Source organism: Rousettus aegyptiacus, unplaced genomic scaffold, assembly GCF_014176215.1.
Source record: "Rousettus aegyptiacus isolate mRouAeg1 unplaced genomic scaffold, mRouAeg1.p scaffold_m13_p_8, whole genome shotgun sequence".
Lineage (NCBI taxonomy): Eukaryota > Metazoa > Chordata > Mammalia > Chiroptera > Pteropodidae > Rousettus > Rousettus aegyptiacus.
The window spans coordinates 13015187-13028310 of record NW_023416311.1 but is presented as its reverse complement, the minus strand read 5'-3'; the positions used below and the strand labels follow the sequence as shown (position 1 = coordinate 13028310).

Below are 13124 nucleotides of genomic sequence, written 5' to 3'. Positions count from 1 at the left end.
ATGGGACCACTGGTCACGAAGAGCTTCGAAAACAGTGAAGTGAGAAAAGCCAGACACCAAAGGCCACGCCGTCATGTAGGATTCTATTTATGTGACCTGTCCTGAGTCGACTAATCCGTAGACAGAGGGAAGATGAATGGTTGCAGGGCCTGGGGTGGGAACAGAAATCAACAGAAAACGGGCACAAGAGATCTCGCCAGGGGACGAAAATGGCCAGAAACCAATTTACGGAAGTGGCTGTGCCACTCGGCGAAGTGACTCAAAATCAGTGCATTGCACACTAGCGGCGGGAGCACTTTCTGATGTCTAAAATAAGCCTTGATGAAGCTATTAGAAAAGGAAAAGAAAGGAAGACATGGCCGAAGACGAAAGAATTGAACGGAGGTGACGGTACAGAGTCAAATCACGGGTCCAGCCCTCTTTCCCAACCAACTCCGGGATGGCCAGGGGCAAGTATCAAAACCCCCGTGGGGCTGGGCCATCTTCCCACCCCGGAGTAGGTCTGGCCTGGTAAAAAACCACAAGGAAACATCACGGTTCTTGTTTCGGGTAGAATTTTATCCACTCCGTTATCGCTGCCAGCTGATCTGAAGCTCTCCTGGGCAGTTAGTTATACTGTCAAAGATTAATTCTGCAAAAGGAGGAAGTAAATTAATCATTACCTAAGTCATGCGAGCCTTCTCAAAACATGCTGGCTGAGACGAGAAAGGAACATCTATCTAGCTGAGAGACGCCATGGTGGGTTCGAGAGTTCAAAGTCAGGCAAAACTGACGGATGGTGATAGAGGTTCGCAGGGTGGTTACCTCTAGGGGATACGGCTGGGACGGTCGAGAGCTTTCCAGGAGATATTTTCTATCCTGACCTGAGCAGTGATTACACGGGTAGCCACTGATGCAAAAACTCACGGGGCTGAACTCTCAAAATTTAGATGCTTTCTATATGCCTTATGTAAGTTACACCTCTGTTACAAGATTTTTAAGTGTAAAAGAAGAAATCGTAGGGACTGATGGATCTAATCATAAATTACACATGCACCGATGGACAGGCGAGTGACAGCAAATCCAGATGTCACAGGTGGAATCTGGGAGGTAGGAATATGGGTGGACTCTGTGCAATTCTTTCAACTTTTCTGCACGTTTAAAATTTTGGATAGACACCAAAGGTCACATCTTGTATGATTCTGTTTATATGAAATATCTGGAATAAGTAAATCCATATAGAGAGAAAGCAGAGTGGTAGTTGCCAGGGTCTGGGAGGAGGGGGAGTGGGGAGCGGGTGTTAATGGATGTGGGGTTCCCCTTGGGGAGGATGAGAGTGACTTGTAAAGCTGGTGGTTGCATGATACTGTGAATGTACTAAGTGCACTAAAATATTCACTTTAAATGGTTAATTTTATGTTATGCGAATCTCACTTCAATTAAAAAAAAATAGGAAAATTCTAGAGAACTTCTGAGTAATAAAATTAATGATGTTTCCTTCTAAAAAACAAAAGAAGAAAGGAAGGAAGGAAGGGAGGGAGGAAGGAAGGAAGGAAAAAGAAAGAAAAAGATTAGTCCCTGAAGTCTTCAAAGCCTGGTCTTTTTTGAGTTTGTTCATTTGAAGTTTAAAAAAAAAAAAAGTCCAAAATTATCTACCAAATACATCGTTGTTACTTTTGAGTCATTTCTCTAAGCAAATAAGAGAGCGAGACCCTATTCTCTCTCTGTCTGTTTCTCTCTCTCTCTCTCTCTCTCTCTCTCTCTCTCTCTCACACACACACACACACACACACACACACACACACACACACACGAAAAGGTCAGCTACACCAAAATGTTAACAGCGGACAGATCTCTCTGGTGGTGGTATTGTGCATGATTTTAATTGGCTTCATTAAACTTGTTTATCGGTCCTGAAATGTTCATAACGAACACATATTACTTTTATTAGCAGAAAAAGGGACACACCCCGGAAAGCTGTTTTCATTTAGGAAAGCACACACCACCACAGCAGCCACGACAGAGGGGAGTAAAAAAAAGAAGAGCAGGAGGCGGGGTGAGGCAGGAGGGGAGGGGGCTGGCGGGGTGGGCGCAGGGCGGGAAAGGCAGGAGGTGGCCGGACAGGTGTGGGCAAGGAAGGCGTGGAGAGGAGCGCCCCTGGCCGGGAACAGTTCCCACCTGCCTTTCCTGCCCCATTCCCTGCCCCCAGCTGTGCCATCCCCCAGGTCTCTGGGCCCTCAGGTGGGTGGACACCTGGGCGGTCCTCCTGCAGTGCCTGGGACAGCACTGGGACCAGCCAGAACTTGAACTCCTTTGGGACCTGTCCACCTAGTTAAATTTGAATTTCAGATAAACAGTGGCTAATTTTTATAGTATAAGTATATCCCAAATAGTACATGGGACATACTTATACCAAAAAAAAAAAAAATTGTATTTGTGTTCTGAAATTCAAATTTAACTGGACATCCTGTATTTTTATTTGCTAAATCTGACAACCCCACCTCCAGGATGCTTTGGAAGCCAGCTCTGTCACTGAATAGCCATCCTGGCCCTCTCTGAACCTCAGTGTCTCCAGCTGTGAAATGGGTATAAACTCAACCGCTGGTAAATTTATACTGGGCTGAAACTGGGCTGGTGGAGACTCCAGTGTCCCACATGGTACAGAAGCCTCAGGAGAACCTACAGCTCGGGGTGGTTGTTATCCCCATGCTGCTGAAGAGGAAAAGGAAACTGAGGCACAGAGAAGGGAAGTGATTTGCCCAGGTACCTTCTCTCCTCTGAAAAGGGAGGCGGCTCACACGCATCCTAGTGGCAGTGTCCGTACGAGAAGAGAGACAACACTGATAATACACTGAGCCTGCCACTGCACCTGCATGATCTCGTCGACGCTACGGCAAGCAGCCCAGGTGATGGGGATGATGGCCTTTACCCTTTCAGAGGGAATCACGTGCACAGAGAGGTAAGGTGATGTGCCCAAGGTCACACGGTAAGTGGCAAAGCTGGGATCCTAACCAGGGCCTGCTCCTGAGACCCTGGTTCTCCTCCAGGCAGGCCATAAGCTGCAGAAACTTGGTACCCAGGGTAGGGCGCTGGTGTTACCGGCCATAACAGAGGTTCCTTCTCTGTTTCTCTGCCTTGACATTGTTAACATTTGGGGCTGGATCTCTCTGGGTGGTGGGGGGCGGGAGCGTGGAGGAAGGACGGACACCTAGTGCACTGTAGGGCGTTCAGCAGAATCCCTGGCCTCTACCCACTAGACACCTGTCCCCCAGTGGTGACAGCTAAAAATGTTTCTGGATGTGCTAACTTGTCCCCCTAGGGGGCAGAATGACCCTGGGTGAGAATCACTGGGCCAAATAGGACCCTGGTCCCAGAGCGGGGTTGGCAGCTCAGAGGGGCGCCGGGTGGGAGGTGGGGGGCACTCACGCTCTGCATCTTGGCCTCTGTGTCCACGATGTTCTTCTCCACCTGGTCGGCATTCTTCTGGAGCTGATCGATCAGCTCTGACAGCTCCTTGTTAGAGATGCTGCAGACAGGAAAAGCTGAAGGTGAGCTGAGAGCCTGGCAGGCAGAGGCCATGTCCCCACCAGGGCCCTGGCCTTCCAGGCAGTCCCCAGCCCCAGGCTCTGAGCAGGAAGTGCCCAGCGAGCCTCGGATGGAGCTTGGCTGCCCACCCCTCGCCCCCACAACATCACCAAAGCCACAGAAACAAGACAGCACCTGGGTGGGAGGAATCATCCCCCACTCTGGTCATTCGCTCTAAGGCTTCTACTTTGCCATGCTGACAAAGCACCCAGACTCTTTGCCCTTTTTTCCGTATTTCCTATTGAGATATAATTCTATACATACTATAAAATTCACTCTTCTAAAGCATATAATTCAGCGCTTTTTAATATGTTCACAAAGTTATACAACCATCATCACTATCGAATCCCAGAACATTCTCATCACCCCAAAAAGAAACCCTGCACCCTTTAGAAGTCACTTCCATTGCCCCTCCTTCCAGCCCCTGGCCACCACCAATCTACTTTCCATGTCGATGGATTTGCATACTCTGGACATTTCATATAAATGGAGTCATGTAATATGTGGCCTTTTGTAATTGGCTTTCACTTAGCATAATGTATTCAAGGTTCAACCCGACGTAGCCTATGTCAGTGCTTCATTCCTTTATATGGCTGCATAATATTCCATTGCCTGGATAGACTGCATTTTGTTTACCCAGTCATTTGGGTTTGTCCACCTTTTAGCCATTACGAATCATGCTGCTATCAACATTCAGGTACACATTTTTGGGCAAGCACCTTTATTGTTAAATACCTGATACTTTTCTTTCAATCTACATACTCTTTAAATAAATGTACTTAAAGGGGGAATTTGAGTCTTGCGTTGTAAACAAAACACCAGAAACCCTTGCCATAAACGGAAGAAACCACCAAAATAAATTCCATGGAAATGAAATGACGGCATTAGGTTCTAGCTGAACGCTTGGTCACCTGCACACATCAAGACAACGCTCCATCTTCCCTGGCTTAAAAGCAGAGCGAGGCACGTATCACTGACAAGAGCCATATCAGCACCAAGCCGGAACTCTCTCTTGGATATTGGCAGAGCATCCGAGAGATGTAAAATCGGGACAGCTTTCTCACCCAGTGCTTCTGTGTTCTCTCCTGTCACACATGGCCTCCTCCGAAATCGCATCACAGACCGCTCCGGCAAACACCACTGTGGTATCGAAGACCTTTTAGCCCTGGAGTCAGGGTTCTTCTGGCTGTGTGATGCGGCCAAGCCGCTGCACCTCTCTGTGTCTTTGCTTCCACTGTCAGATGGAATGATTACCTTTCACAGTGGGTGTGACGCATGGGAATGACGTTATACAGGCAAAGAGCCAGGCCTCTAGTAAATCTCACAAAGCTTCGTGGTTATTGTTGTTAAGGATCCTTACCGATTGTTGTCCAGTCCTACCTTCGTTCTTGTTTTCTTGAAACAAAGGCAGAAGCAAAGACCAGAGAGGGACAGCAACTTGGCCAATGTCTCCCAGCCAGCCAGAAAGTCAAAATTAATGTTCAGTCAGCCAAACTCCATCGAAAACCCTTCCGTATCAACTACATGGTGAGGCCTCAGCAGCCAAGCACCCAGAAGTTTCATTCCACCTGCACTCATTAAGCACCTACTGTGTGCCAGGCCCAGCACCACACACAGACACAGGCTCACCCTCTGAGAATTCATCCTTTAGATGGGGAAGAAATAATTTACAGAAATAGTATGAGACTGAGGCAGGCATACGATAGGGGCTAGGTTTACCCAGATGAGCCCCCTGACCAGCTGGGTGGGGAGGGGGATGAACAGTGAAGACTTCCTGGAGGAGGTGGCGGTGGCTGGGTTCTACAGGACGAGGAGGAGTTGGGTTTGCAGGTGGAAGGCTCCAACAAGGAGAGGCTGCCAAAGACAGGTCCTGGGTGTGTCCCTTTGGGTGGGCCAGAGCAGACTTTTGACCCTCAGGCGAGGGGGATGCCAGCTTTTCAGAGCAGAATTCCTCAAGTCAAGGCCTGGGACCCAACTACTGTGGCATGAAACCTTCAGATTCCCAGGTATAACCCAGATCCTCTAAATCCAGATCTCTAGAGCTAGGCCCAGGAAGCTGTATTATTAGTGCCATTTTTTTTACAGGTTCCCCAGGGGATCCTGGTACCTGCCAGAGTTTGAGGTCCAACACTGCAGCTACTGCTGGTATCAGGAGAAGCCAGAGGTAGGGGTGGAGGGCAGAAATGGTATAGCAAACAGAAGCTATGAGGCTGTCCATCCAAGTCCCAAACTTTGCCTGAAGGCCTATGCTGTACCATGCCCGGACACACAGGAAGTGGGGGGAAACAAGACGCAGGCCACAACCTCTGCAAAGGCAACCAAGGAGGCAGCCTTCCCCAAAGTGGGTTCCTAGGAATCCCAGTCCTTTAAGTAACTCCCAGAATGAAGCCTTTGTCAGTCAAGGCAGATAGGAAAACTCAACCAACCCCTCAATAAGTTCATGAGCCAGTAAAGGCTCTGAGAAGTCCTGCAGTGGAGAAAGCTGGTATTCAGTGACATGGCTAGAAATGTTCAGAAGAGGATACTGTGGATGGAGGAACTGGGTAAAGAGAGGTTAAGAGCTTGTTGCTGGGTTGTGGGCCAACTCCCACTGCTCCCGTCACCTGGCTGAGCAGACCACCTGGGGAATGTGAGTACTTCCGGGCCCCTGAGCCCCACCCTAGCCACATATCCTCAGCTTGGCCTGCTGCACCCAGATGCAATGAGTCTCAACCCAAATATTTAACCCATGACTGTTTGGGCCGCCCTCAGGAACCTGCACGGTGGGTTAGGTGGGGGCCTTCGTCCCTCTCGGGCCCCTGTTTGATCATGTGTCTAGAGCACTCCCAGTCCAGCCCTTTTGCTGGTTGTGGCAGGTGAGAAGAAAGCGCCTTCTGGACCCCATCTTGGCTGGCCCATTGTTCCAGTCAAAGCCCAGCGCCCGGAAGGGGACACGGGGCAGGGTGGAGGCGGGGAGACAGCCAGCCCTGGGGACCTGGGCTCCTAGTGGAGAACAAAAGAGGGCTCAGCGGGAGCCTGCTGTCAGTCTGGCGTAGGTCCCAAGTTTTGTTGGGCTCTTTACAATTTGGACCATCTCAGGCAAGCACCTTACCCTTAACGTGCCTCAGTTTCTCCATCCATTGACTGGGGATGACCACAGAGCATCATGATAATTTGACACTTACAGATATCATACAGGTTCGCAGGCATTGTCCCAACAGCATTCTCACCCCGAGTCCCCAAGAGAGGTTTGTATGCCCCTTTATAGGTGAAGAAACCAAGGCTCAAGATGTCAAGGCACTTGCCCAGGGTCACACAGCTTGTGAACGTGGAGCCAGGATTCTCTCCTTGGGCAGTCTTGCTCTAGACGCCCCATGATCAAATACTGGGCTAACAGCTACTCATAGAGGGGCTGCAAAAATCACATGAGCCCATACAACAACCACAATCACCATAATAGTATGAGCTCATATTTATTTACTTTTTACATGCCAGGTTCCCCACCCACTTCCCACTGAATCTTCATCACAACCCTGCGAGGTAGATGTTGGCCCAGTGAGTAATCATTATGTATCATCCCCACTTTATAGATGTGGAAACTGAAGACCAGAGAGGTTCAGTAACTTTCACAAAGTCACACAGTAATTACATATCAGAGACAGAATCCCAACCCAGGTAGGTCCCAAGTCCAAGCCATTAACAACCCCATGCGGCAATCTTGCAGGGCTCCCAGTACACCGCAGGCACTTAACAGATTAATTTAAAATGCCAAGTGCCCTAAACTACAGTGTGATGTCATTTTCCGTCCATTCGGATGGCTATAATCAAAAAGACAGACCATAACGATTGCTGGCGAGGATGCGGAGGACTCAGAACCCTCGCACACTGCGGGCCGGAATGTAAAACGGTGCAACTGCTTTAGAAAACAGTCTGGAAGTTCCTCACAAAATTAAAGCTGCCATAGGACCCAGCAATTCCACTCCTTGCTACCTACCCAAGAGAAAGGAAAACACACATCCACACCAAAACTTGCACGCAAATGTTCATGCCAGCACTATGCACAAGAGCCAAAAACAAGAGTGGAAATAACCCAAATGCTCATCAACCGATGAATAACAATATGTGGTCTATTCACGCGATGGAATACGACTCGGCCAAGAAAAAGAGATGAAGAACCGATACCTGCTACAGTATGAGGAAACCCTGAAACCATTTCATTACGCCCAACACAAAAGGCCACATGTCGTAGGATCCCATTTACATGACATATCTGGAACAGACAAATCCATCGAAGCAAAGAGCGGACAAGTGGATTCCGGGGGCTAGGAGAAAGAGGAGTGACTGCTAAGGGTGTGGAGTTTCCTTTTGAGGTGATGAAAATGTTCTAAAATTTATTATGGTGATGATTGTATAAGTCTGTGAATACACTAAAAACCATTGAATCGTACACTTTAAATGAGTGAATTGTATGGGATATGAGATATATCTCAACAAGGCTGTTCCCAAAAAATTAGCAAGTGCCATTTATAAGTGAGAGAGGTTTTTTTCTTCTTCTTCTCACCTTCTTGAGTCGGTCTGCCTTTTATCTTATTTTCCATGGAGACCAGGCCACCTCCAGGTTATGCTCAGCTGCCTGGAAGATGCTAGTTAACACTCAGAGGGCTGACCACGTGCTAAGCATGTCACCTACAGATTAGCTCATTTAATCCTACCATGCTGTGAAGTAGCACTGTTCTCCCATTTTACAGATGGGGAAACTAAGGCACAGAGCGATTAGATAACCTGGCCGCAGTCCCACTACCAGAAAGCAGAGCAGAGCTGGGATTCGAATCCAGGCCTCTGGAGCATGGTTCCAGCACGTTCACCCTTAGGGTTTGAGGTTCTGAATCAGAGACCCCAAAGGGTCCTGCATTCATCCTGCCATCCAGCTGGCCACAGAACACAATGTGTGTCCCTGAACCCCATGCCAGGAATGCAGGAGGTTAGGGAACGCACAGGGAGGGAATAAAGATCTCAAGAGAGGTGGAAACTGGCTGGGCAGGTCCAGCTTTTCATCTCATTAATAAACCACAAGGGGCAGCCAGACATGGCGGCACCCAGGGGGCATCTGATGGAGACCAAGATACAGCCCTTCCCCATTGTCATCCTCCCAGTCCTGTCCCACTCACATAGATGGCACTCACTTGGCACCTCCATCCACTTGGGAAGAGGAAGGAAGAAGGAAGCGATCGGAGTGCCATTTTGGGAAAGGGATATGCCCAGCCCTCCCTCCACTTACTCAGAAGTTTAATACGGACACAGGTGCCAAGGGCAGAGGCTGTGGGCCCTGGCAGCTGCCTCAAAGTCATCCAGCCCCACCTGCTCATTACACAGATGAGCAAACCTAGGCCCTTGGAAGTGAAGGCACCAGCCCAAGGTCACAAGGGGGGCACAGCTGGTGCCTGGAGCCAGACAGGATTCAAATGCTGACTGCACCAACCATCGGTGCAACCTTGGGGTGGGTGAGGGAGGGTCTGGGTCACTTCTGGAAACGCCGGAATTGAGTGTCAAAGAAAGACCACTTTGGGGTGTGAGGACTGAGTTGGAGGTTCGGAGCAGTGTCTCGGGGCCCCAAAGCAGATCTGAGATTTAAGCGCACAGGTGGGCTGTCACTGCTTGTTTCGTCAGCACCTAAACAGTACCTGGCACGCCGGAGGCACTTAACGAAGCTGAATCACCTGGCACACTGCAGGGGCTCCGAAATGGTGACAATGACGTTTGTTCGCCAACACGCATTTGTTGCGTTTTTACTCCCTGCACAGGTTGCCATTCGCAACGAAATGAATCCTTCACATTGCCCCCTAAACTGTGCATGCAGTTCTGCCCAGGACCCTCCCTCTCTCCTGGGGACTCCCACTTGCCAGTGGTGTTTGGTCATGTAAAACAGGTTCCTTCCAAAAAACTTTAACTGCATGTGGGAGTCCTGACACCGGGCACTGAGGACACAGGGTCACAGCCACAGAACCCATCCCAATGACACATAACCTCCATCTCATCGCTAGGAGCCAGCAGACAAACCCAAATTGAGGCTGGTCTATAAAACGCCTGACCGAACCTCTCCAAAAGCGTCAAGGTCACAGAAGACCAGACTGGGGCTTGTCAGATAGGAGGAGACTAAGACGACATGACATGGGATCCTAGAACAGAAAAAGGACATTAGGGGAAACTGGGGAATTAGGAAATTGTTTATAGTTTAGTTTTTTTTGTTTTTTTTTTTTAAGGTTCCTTCTATTTCTGGATTTTCCAGCAAACCCCTAAAGAAGCAGATGCTATGCTTCTGGGTTATAAGACATCCACAATGCCCACCTGTAGACAGGTAGGGAGGACGTAGGATGCCACGGCCCAAGGCCCAACCTGGGAAAAGCTTATGGGACCCAGGACTTAGCTGTCCCCAGAAATGGGTGCCTTGGCCCAGTCCAGGCTGCAGTCAAGGGCAGTGAGTGGGTTTCACAGGCCAGGTGAGGGTCGCACCAGCAGACTGGGGCCGTTTCTCCAGAGAACAGACCCTGGTTTCCTTCTCCCGGCTGAGGAAGCCAGAGTCTGGTGTGCGTCCAGGAGGGCCTGGGTCCTGTCCAAGATGTGACAGGCAGCCCCACTTATTTGGACTGGTCTGCATATGAGAATCCAGACACGAGGAGAAAAAAACAGGGTGCAGGCCAATGGGGGGGCTGCCTGACACTGCCTTAGAGCTCAGGGATGGGTTTGGGGTTGCACTAAGGGACAAACAAGAGCTTTTGGGTCTGAGCCCACAGGTGCCAGCATAGAACAGGAACCTCTTTGTGTCCCAGGATGTATTCAGAGCTTTGGAACTGTGGGGAGCAGGCTTGGGTGCCTCACATGGCATCAGGTACCCCGCTCTGTCCCCAGGAGTTAGAAACTCAATAACCACAGTCCAACCAGCTTCAGAGCCAAGATGGTCAGCTGCAAAGTGGGGCGCTGGGATTGGAACCCAGGGCCCTGCGATGCCCAGTGTGGCCCAGGACAGCCCATGGTCTAATCAGCAGGGATGTGGGGGACAGAGGTAGCACCTGAGGTCACCACAGATATTTCGCGTGGCAAAGAAAGAAAACACAGGCATCTCGGGGGACCCTCAGCCCCAGCCCACTACTCCCACTTTGGTTTTGTGCAGACGGCCTCACCCTTTCTGCAGGGTAGCTATGCTGCAGTATGGCCTGTGGTTAAGCACCCAGACGGAAAGCAAACATCCTGGATTTGAATCCTCACTCAGTCCTTTTAAGCTGTGAATTACTCAGGCTCTCTGGGCCTCAGTTTCTCCATCTGTCGATGGGGGTCATGGCAGTAGGCATACCATAGGGCTGGGGTAGGGATTAATCGATAGAGTAGATATGAAGTGGTACCTTAGGGGGGAGCCCAGGCTCTCTGCTTTCACCTGGGGTCACCGTCCAAGAATCTGGGTTCCTTTTAAGGAACTGATAAAGGCCAGCAGCCAAGGCCCACCTTCAGAACCTGCTGGCCCTGGGGAGCTAAAAGGAGACTCCAGGCCACCTGCACCATTCACACTGATGTGCGTGCAAGCTCAGACGCGCTCTGGTTCCGCCTCGTGGATGTCGCCTCAGCTGGGTGTGGAGAATTCACAAGTAACATCTATATGTGGCAATGTCTCCTCCAGTCCCTGCAGGGAGAGGCTGGCACGCACGGGGTACCAGCACCGAGGCTGCTGGCAGGACACAGATCCCGGGCCGGCCCGGCGGAGGGATCTCGGGTTCGGGCTGAGGCGCGTCACTAGACTTGGGGATTTGAGAGGAGTCAGGCGTTTCCGCCACGGGTCTTTCTGCAGCTCTGAGAACTCTCTCCTGTCTGCAGGAGGAAACCGCGGAAGGGAGGGTGGGGAGGGCACGTCTACCGGTTGTTCAAGCAGAACCCCAAGAACCATCCTGCTCCCCGCCTCTCCCTCCCCTCAGTTCCACCTGGGAACGACTTTTCCTCCGTGCTTCCATCCTCCCTCTGCGCCTGGATCTCCACCAGATCAAGGTCGCCATTTCATACCTGGACCAATGCAACGGCCACCCCAACCATCTCCCTGCACCCCAACTCTTGCCTCCCTGAGCCAACTTCTGCACATTTGTCAGAGAGCTCTTTCAACAACGCTACCAGATCACTGCCACTGTCCAGCTTCAAACTTGCAGGTGCCCCCAAATCCTCCCAGATTTGAGCTCATACTCCTGCCCAGGCCTACAAGGCCCCCAGCATAAGCCCCTCCCACCCTCAGCCCTCATCCCTGTGCCCAGCCTCACTGCCCGAGTCAACAGAGCTCTTTCCTGCCTCAGGGCCTTTGCACTGGCCATGCCCTCTGTGGGTCTCTGTTCGCCCGTCACCTCCAGAACCGCCCTGGCTGAGAGTTAGTCTCCTGGCTGCAAGCCCACTTGTCTCGCTTGGTCTCTTCACCTCTTTCCAAGGTGAAGTACCTACTTCACAGCTCCTTGCCCTTAGGAGAGACCTAAGCCCACCAGGGACACCACGAATGGCCAACCTTCCAGCCCACCACAGAGCCACCTTGTTTGCTGCCTTCAGCTCTCCTTATTCAAGTCATGCTGCACCAACTGGCCCATTCTCTTCTCTATCCTGCTTACAGGGAGAGAAACTGAGTCAGCCTGGCACGGGGAAAGAATGAAGACTGTGGTATCGCCCTGACCTGGGTGTGGGCTCGGGCAGCTTCCTTAGCCTCTCCGTGCTTCAGTTTTCTCACCTGTGAAATGGAGGTGAGAACTAATCCCAGCGTAGGGTGTTGAAACAGTTCAAGGAGATGACCCCTTGACATGGGTGCTACAGCACGAAGGCTCAGGATTGCTGGGGCTTTTATCTATTTTATTCACCACCACACTGACAGCACCCGGCACAGAGCTCATCCAAGCGACAGGCAAATGAACTGAAGCGTTTGGAGTAACAACTGTGTGTTATTTCACCTGCCTAGCCTAACTTTCCTCATCCACTCAAGGGAGTTATGGCGTCTGCTGGCCCAGTAGCAAACACAAAGTCACATTCAATAGGTGGGAAACATGCCTGAGGACACAGGGGTTGGGTGCTATGTCCAACAGGAAGAGAATACGAGCCACATTTGTAATTTAAATTTTTCTAGTAGCCACATGAAAAACGTCGAAACAGGTAACCTTAATTTTTGTATTTTTTTATTCAACCTAACTTATCTAAATATTATTTTGACAGGTGGCCAACAGAACATCATTAATGAGATAGTTTAGATTCCTTTATTCATACTATGTCTTCAAAGCCTGGCTTTGAAGTGTAGTTTTCACTGGCAGCACACCTAGAGGTTATTGTATAGAACAGCACAGCTTGGGGCGATTCTGGGGGCTCTGGACCACTTTGCTCTAAGCCCAAAGCAAGTATCAGTTTTGCCCTGATGAAGTTGATAAATGTTTGGAACATCTCTCTGCCCCACTCTGTGCCTGGTACCCAGGGACACATAAAAAATGGTAATTCCCTTTACTCCCATCCGGCGGAGATGGTCTGCCCTCCCTGCCCAAAGCCACCTCTGGGCACCCAGGGGAGGCACAGTCAGTCCT

At 50.4% G+C, this 13124-nt stretch overlaps 1 protein-coding gene across 2 annotated transcripts in view; it reads right to left on the bottom strand.

Annotated features, from left to right (window-relative positions):
* Positions 1–13124, bottom strand: part of PPL (periplakin) — a 42830-nt gene that overhangs the window by 18948 nt on the left and 10758 nt on the right. For both annotated transcript variants that reach the window (XM_016161152.2, XM_016161151.2), the window contains exon 2: positions 3406–3505. In XM_016161152.2, the coding sequence (XP_016016638.2) occupies positions 3406–3505 (100 nt within the window). The remainder of the gene's footprint in view (positions 1–3405; positions 3506–13124) is intronic.